At 34.7% G+C, this 8,349-nt stretch overlaps 1 protein-coding gene across 1 annotated transcript; it reads right to left on the bottom strand.

Moving 5' to 3' along the window:
• Positions 1–705: 705 nt before the first annotated feature.
• Positions 706–8,332, bottom strand: LOC109075007 (protein NipSnap homolog 1-like). Its single transcript, XM_042723450.1, has 11 exons — positions 8,058–8,332; positions 7,786–7,953; positions 4,887–5,014; positions 4,386–4,437; positions 3,980–4,074; positions 3,339–3,409; positions 3,089–3,229; positions 2,414–2,445; positions 2,122–2,216; positions 1,950–2,033; positions 706–1,033 (listed from the first exon to the last, which is right to left on the bottom strand). The coding sequence occupies exons 1-11, from the start codon at positions 8,330–8,332 to the stop codon at positions 969–971; spliced, it is 1,206 nt and encodes a 401-aa protein (XP_042579384.1). The 3' UTR covers positions 706–968.
• Positions 8,333–8,349: the final 17 nt, after the last annotated feature.

Raw genomic sequence — 8,349 nt, 5'->3', positions numbered from 1 at the left:
TTCAAGAATTAACATTATAATAAATTCGTACAAATCTTCTGTGTAAAATATATATATAAAAAAAATCTATATTAAGTCATCACGAGTGAATGTGATAAGGCGAATCTCATCAGCGCTGAGCAAAGTAACAGGTATCACGTGTGAATTACGCTTATATTTTGCTTTAGCAAATATGCAAGGGATTATTTTTACACACGAAAATGGCACGGAGAAACTGGCAAAATGATTGATTGTGATTTGGAGAATTATTATTTAAAGCCAACGAATCTGAGAACATACTCGTCGCGAAGCCCCACCCACTTCTGAACACATCGTTTCAAGCTTATGCCCCTTCTACCAGTTTATTGTATTCTGTTTGTATTTTTGTGTTTGTGTTACACGTCCGCTGTTAAGGTGTTAGAGGCATTTAAAATGGGCCTGTTTCATAAGGTAACCAGTTACATTGCTAAGTTTTTATATATAGTGAAAATGACCATGGTAACATCATGAAATTATTATAAAATAATAATAATTGAATATAGTGTAAGAAGAGACTACAGGTCAACAGGAATTATCTCGTCATTTATTATCCTAAAATGGAGTTTTATTTTTTTTTTAATTAATTATTTTTTTTGATAAACGCGTTAAATTTTAAAATTTTTTTTTTTTATTTTATTTTAAATGGATATGTTTGCTGGAGGTTTTTTCTTATTGTTTTTTAGAAAGGAGAATGATGTATAAAAACAAGACTGTAATTTTTATATATATATAACAGTCTCACACAAAGGCCCTGGGGTCAGATTGGCTTTAACACTGGCACACTTTTGCCTTCTTGCAGAGTTTAGGTCCAGCTCTACTCTAACACGACTGCCTGTCTGCTTCTAGAGGACCTGAAGACTTCAGATGTGTTTGAGTAAAGTCAGAACTAAACAGGAGATTTCCTGGTGGATTGTGTATTTGGTATCATCACATGTGAAACACTGTTGATTTTACTGCAGAGGTGAATGTTCCATGGGGATCATAATTCTTGATTCCATTTTTTGAATAAGAGGCACTGTCAAAAACAGAAATAAACAAGTTTGAATGTATTGAACAGTTCTAACAGTTCTACTGAAATCCACCAGATGGCGAGGTTTACAAAGAAAACTTAGATTATGCTTTGAATTGATTCATATTTCTAGCATACTGTGTGAAGTATGCACATTTTCTTTATTCAAGTAATACCTAGAATTCCCAAATCTCTCTCTTGACTGATTATTTGATCAGACTGCCAAAAGTTAAAACATTTTTACATAATTGAAAATAGCAAAAAGCATTTTTTTTTTTTTTTTTCATTTATGGTTGTATATTAAAACATAATACCATTCAAAAGTTTGCAGTTTTTAAGACTTTTAAAGTTTTTAAAAGAAGTCACCAAGGCTGCATTTATTTGATCTAAAAGACAATAAAAACAGTAATATTGTAAAATATTATTACAATTTAAAATAACTTTTAAAATGCAATTTATTCCTTTTATGGTACAGCTTAATTCACTGTAGCCAATTCTCCAGTCTTCAGTGTCACATGATCCTTAGAAATTATTTTAATTTGCTCATTTACTGCCCTAAAAACATTTATTATTATTATTATTATTATTATTATTATTATTATTATTTTGAATTATTTAGTGTAACATTTGTGATTTGTGATTTTTTTTTGTTTTTTGCTGTGACTTTTTTCAGTTTTATATTTTTATGTTGAAATTAATATAAGTTTATTTGAAATAGAATATATGAAACAAATATATTTGAAATAGAAGTCTTTTGCAACATTATAAATGTCTTCAATGTTACTGTAAAAAACATTTGCATAACTCTGAAAAGCTACATTAAAATGATATGTGCACATATTTTTTAAACAGACAGGCAGTATACAGTATATAATGCAGTTTGCAATATTGTATTTCAACCTCTGTCTTTGTTCTTACTCACTTGTATAGTGCACATTGACATCCCAGCCCTCTTTTAACCAAGCAGTATTTCTGGTCTCTTGTCTGGACTGCAGGTCTTTATAGGCTAAAACACATAAAAAATATTATTTTAAAGCAGTTAATAATATGCAATGATCAGAAGAAGATATGAGCTCAGTGAAGGATGTTCTTACCCCATAAATGATGAACAACATACAATTCACCGATCTGTGTAAAGAAGCCACCCACTGCTTCATTGTTTTCCTGTCTATATTTGATTGCTCGAGCCCTGGAACATGATAAAATAGATTACATATGCAGCATGGTGATAAAATATCAGTATTTTTCCTTAAAGGGATAGTTCAACTTCAGTTGCTGGTCCCCATTGACTTGCATAGTGTGGAATACTATTGAAGTCAACTGGCACCAGCAACTGAAGGTGAAAAATCCCTTTAAGTTAACACTACAATTCACACACAAACTTACCAATTGTTTCCCCATTCAATCATAGTTCCGGGCTTCATTCAGAAATTTCAGGACAAAAACAGAGAAAAATAATTAAAGGAAAAGCTCACACAAAACTAAACATTTGTTAAAATGTACACACCCTCAGGCTATCCAAGAAGTGAAATTTAGCATTACATCAATTGCTCACCAATGGATCCTCTGCAGTGAATGGGTGCCGTCAGAATGAGAGTCCAAACACACAACTCCAGTCCATCAGCTGATGTCTTGTTAAGCAAAAAGCTGCTTGTTTGTAAGAAACAAATCCATCAAGATGTTTTTAACTTTAAACTGTTACTTCCAGCTAAAATACGAGTCCTCTATCCATAATAACTGATATCTCCAGTAAAAAAATTGTTTCATCTGAATTAGGAGATTAATGTTCATAGATCAAGCATCACTCCCAAGCAAAAACAGTTTTAAAGAAATGGGAGAGGACAAGAGGGGATAGACTTTTTCACTGGAGTAGTGTATTGTGGACTGTTTTATCAGCTAATTGGACTCTCATTCTGACGGCACCCATTCACTGCAGAGGATCCATTGGTGAGCAAGTAAAACTAAATTTCTCCAGATCTGTTCTGATGACAAAAGAGCTCATCTTGAACGGCTTAAATAAAAAGGTGTATCTTCAAAACAGAATAATTAAATGCCATTTACTACTAGTTGATATGTTCTCAGTTCATAAATGTTGGGGCCGCTTCTGGGCACAGGCTCGTTCCAGAAACTAAACTCCAGAAGAAGCTGGTTGTGTCGGGAGATCAACATTTTGCTCCTCTCTTTTCGAAATGCAAGATACGCCTGCACAGGGAACATTATGACAAAGGACAAACAATATATGCATTTTGACATTCTTAAATCCGAAATTTAATTGACAGAGATTTTAATTGCACAGAGATGTGTTAAATACCATATTGCTGTTGAGTTTACGCAAACACTCTGTAAGAGCAGGATATCCACCAGAATACCTCCAGAGATGCACTACAAACACAAAACAGCATGTGTCACTCTAGCACTGTAACAAGATACTGTATATAAAACATCTAACAGATATTTAAACAAACCAAATGTAGCGCTTTATAACAATACTTTTCAAACATTTGGGGACAGTTAGGTTAGTTTTTTTTTTTTAAGAGAGAGAGAAATTAATGCTTTTATACGAAAAGGATGCATACATTGATCAAAAGTGTCAGTAAAGACATTTATACTGTTACAAATGATTTCAGTTTCAAATAAATGCTGTCTCCAAAAAAATATTTAGCAGCACAACTGTTACATTTCTTGAGCAGCAAATCGGCATATTAAAATGAATATGTGACACTGAAGACTGATGTAATGATGCTGAAAATTCAGCTTTGCATCACATGAATAAATTACATCTTAAAATATATTCAAACATTGTATTATTACAATTTGAAATTGTAAGAATATTTCATTGCATTACTCTTTTTAATGTTTTTATGAGCAAATGAATGCAGTTTTAGTGAGCATAAGAGAATATTTTATAAAACATTAAAAAATATAATACAAAACTATGCTTTTCCATCTCACCTGCCTGATCCTGTTCACCGTACCAGGTGTTCCAGCTTCCAATGACTTCACATGGATAATCTGCATCACGATGAAGTTCTCTCTGGACCTCATCCCTCAAAATATACAGTGGGAGTAGTTTAGACACGAGAGTAATTTTGACAATTTTAAATTTAAATCGCAAAAAAAAAAAAAAAAAAAAAAAAAATTCATATAATCAATAGGCTGAAAAAAAAACAGTTTTCATGTGTAGATGTATGTTTTTGCTATTTAAACAGGAAGCTGGGGCAGGACAGTATAACATATGATATGATACGATATGATAACATCAAGAAACAATCAAGGAACCAAAGTACAAGTGTCCTAGTGAAATCAAGACTCCATACTTTATCAGCAATATATACTGTAATTGCAAAAGGGTGCTTACGACATTTTATTGTATGCCTCCATGCATTCTGGCTTTACTTTGTTTGTTGAATGAGAGAGAGAGAAAAAAAAAGATTAATTAGTGTGTGTAAGGGAAGAATAGTGGCAGTATCTTGCAGTTAAAAACTATTTGTTCTAGATGTTCTACAGTAGTTGAAGTAAACATTTTAAATTTAGTGAAACTTTCATCACTCAAATCAACCATTTAATGAAATGTCACCCTCATTTTTCTAAACCCAATTTTCATTACCATTCTCCATACAGCTGGTCTCTTGAAAACAAAAGAATTCCACAAATAAACACTTTGGAAGCTGATTTATTAAAACAATTAGTACAAAATAAGCAGTTTAGGCTGTTTTTCTGGGGGAAAATGACAAGCAAGCACATCATTCGTGCATGGGGATATTTTTAGCAATTCCTATCAACTATACTGCATGCACTATTTCTCCCAAGGCCTAAACATTTGAGCACATCCTTGAAGGTTTTAGATTCATTGGCTTACACTGAATCTTGTAGAGGTTGCTGGTTTCTTTCTTGGAGAGCAGATTGGAGTGGGCATCTTTCCTGGCATCCACTTTGTGTGCAAACATGGACCTCAACCAGCCTTCATCACTTGTATTCGCAAAGCCTCTAAAGATTCACAAGCAATACTGTTTCAGCAAGTGATGCATCACAAGCTGCAATGCACAATATTATAAGAAGCTAGTATGCACATGGGTAGTTGATGTGACATTTCAAGCAGTGACAGCAAAGTCCGGCAGTGTGACATATCTTGTGTGCATGTGTGTTTTTTGTGTGATTTTTAGAGGTGTGAGAGAAGTGTAGAGGTGTGTGATGTTATATTTTATCTAGAAATACTGGGACTTGATGTGACATTTCACGCAGTGACAGCAAAGGCACGGGGGGGCAGTGTGACTGCTAATGTCCCTTATTCAATGCATACCTTCTAATAGCTTAATTAATATTACTTTTAATAGCTTAACAGTCCAACCTCTCCCTGCAGTGCATATGGTTTTCCAAAAATTGCTGCAAAAGTTAGATTATTATTGCTACATAACACTACTCTTATTTTTAATAAAACCACATTCGAATGATAATTTACATAGTTTGTGTGGACAGCTTACTCTAGTTGGGACAAATTCCCTCCCTTTAAAGAACTGATTCCTAAAGGTTGTTTTTTTTTATTTTTTTTAATAAATAGTTAACAGTATTTCTTTACTAAAAATAGCCTGTTCTATAGTTATTAATTATTTAGATTTATTTATGCAATACATTCATTCTGTAAGTATAAAGTACCACTAAATATAATAATATATTTTAAAAATTAAAATGTGTGGAGACCACTGATCTAAATAATTCTATAATATTTTACACTTTATGACTTGAATATATTATATTATATTATATTATATATATATATTAAAAATATAATATATAATCATCAACATCATGAATTAATAAAAAATTCATAGATTTTTATATATTAGATTTATAAAAACAAAATGTATATGCAATTTAAAATTACAGTGCTCAAAGAAACAGACGTTATTGGGAATGTCAGAGGGACTAGTTTATTTCATGTGAAAAATCTAGCAATATTACCTGTGCATTGTGGGCCTATAATTTGGGGACTTTTATTAGCACTTTAAAAATTACTGTATCACACTAAAGGGGCCGCTTTTATTTACATTTACATTAAGCAGATGCTTTATCCGAAGCCTACTTAGAAAAAGTAGAGGACAAATACAGAAGCAATCAAGAAACTTCTAAAAAGAGCAATGATATGTAAGTGCAAATGACAAGTCTCGGTAAGCCTAACGCAATACATGTAGAACGTGTATACACACACACACACACACACACACACACACACACACACACACACACACACAAAGAAAAACAAGTAGATAGAACTAGAAAAATAGAAAGCTAGTTTTATGCAGCGCAGCTAAAATACTGGCCCTTTATCTTAATACATTCTCATATATTTAAACATAAACCCTGAGGATTTTAAAAAGCAAGAAAGATTCCGTCCATATTATTCATCAGCTGCCCAATGTACTGAATATATGACAGCATGGACTCTAGATCTACGAATTTGGCTAGCATTGCTGATTAACTTTACCTATATTGTATCGTGCTTGACGCACCTCTCGGTGAATGTTAATTTTGTGGTCGTGTATTGCTACACGCATCTGTCCGTGACATGCTGCTGTCTGTTGCGGATATGTCCAGATACCGTGTTATCGCCCTTATTGTCTGCGTGTTTGTTTGTAGATTCGCTGCTATATGAAGTTGCAGGAGTTGCGACACCACGCCGTTTGGTCTGAGATTCAAATGGCAAAGTAAGTTCTTTGGTTAATGTTTGAGCGCGTGTGAACTGGTTTGACTTCCGCTTCATGTTTTAGAAACTCATTAATCATGATGAAGTTACTCTGGTTGATAAGTCGCCTAGAATGCAATTAAAGTCCAAATCAAAGAAAATCAAAGTTTCAAACAATACTAAAACTGTTTTTTTGCTAGATTACTAGTTTTAGAGGGTTTTGGAAGAAGAAAACAAAGGGTGAATAATAATGAAAACGTATATTACAAATGCAATGGGCAACTTCCTTTGCTGCCACACTGAAACACCACAGGTTACCACAGGTTAAAAATAATCTGAAAGCTGCTTATACACAGATGGCCAAAAGTTTGGGCAAGTGACAAAGTTTGTGTTTTCCGCAATTTACTGCTTCCGAATTTGTAGATTATTTTTTGTTCCCACGTTTGCTCTATGGTATACTGAAAAACAATGATGATAAGCATATAGGCTTTAAAGTCTTTTATTGACAAAAAAAAAAAAAAAAAAAAAAAAAAAAAAAAAAGCGGGTCAATATTTACAATTGTTTGACCCGCTGTTCTTCATAAACCCTCTGCAGTTTTTGCCTGTGGCTATGCTGGATTTTAGCTTCTGGGCCAAATCCTGACTGATGGCGATCCATTCTTGCCTTTGTTCTCTTGAGTTGATCCCAATTTGTGGACTTCTGCTTGTCCACTCGCCTTTGAAGACTGACCACTAGGTTCTCTATGGGATTGAGATCTAAGGGAGTTGCTTGCAATACGGATTCCAAAATTTCAATGTAATGATCTTCGAGCCACTTCGTTTATCACTCTTGCTTTATGACATGGTGCTCCATCAGATGCTAGAAAATGCATGGATCATCACCAAAATTGCTCCATGGGATCGTGGAAGAAGTTGCCTCCTTTGGCAGGATGTTTTGTTAGCCATTCTTTATTCATGGCAGTGTTGTTTAGGCAGAATTAGGAGAGAGCCCACTCCCGTGGTTGAAAACAACCCCCACATTCATGTTCCGCGAGATGCTTCACTGTTGGCGACACACAGGACTCATGGTAGCGTTCACTTTTTCTTCTCTGAACAATCAATTTTCCAGAGGTCCTCAAACAGTCGTAAAGGGGGCTCATCAGAGAAATGACTTTGCACGTCTCTGCTGTCCAATTCCTTGTACTTCTTGTCAGATGTCAGTCTGTCCTTGACGTTTTCCTTGGTGAGAAGTGGCTTCTTGCAGGCCCTTGTTGACACCAGGCCATTGGCCAAAAGTCTTGGCCTACTGGTGTGCAGCTCTCACACACAACCCTCCTGCCATTCCTGAGGCAGCCTGCACTGTTGGCCAACGATCCCACGTCTGACTCCTCAGGAGGAGACGTCCGTGCCGGCTTGCCTGGACACTCTGGGACATTCCGAAGACATTCTTCCACACTGCAGTCAAAACTCTCGATCCCTCCTTGTGATCTTGATGTGTAAATGGTTCTTTCAGGTGCAATATTCTTTGTAGCAATTTCCGTGCATGTGAGGTTATTGTGATGCACAGCGATGATGGCTGTACATGTTTCTTTGGAGGTAACTATTGCTAACAAGAACACGATGGGAAGCACTTCACTTTCTTCCATCCTTTTATATGCACTGT

Source organism: Cyprinus carpio, chromosome B5 (assembly GCF_018340385.1).
Source record: "Cyprinus carpio isolate SPL01 chromosome B5, ASM1834038v1, whole genome shotgun sequence".
NCBI lineage: Eukaryota > Metazoa > Chordata > Actinopteri > Cypriniformes > Cyprinidae > Cyprinus > Cyprinus carpio.
Note: the sequence above shows the minus strand (reverse complement) of the source record. Positions and strands in the feature narration are given on the sequence as shown.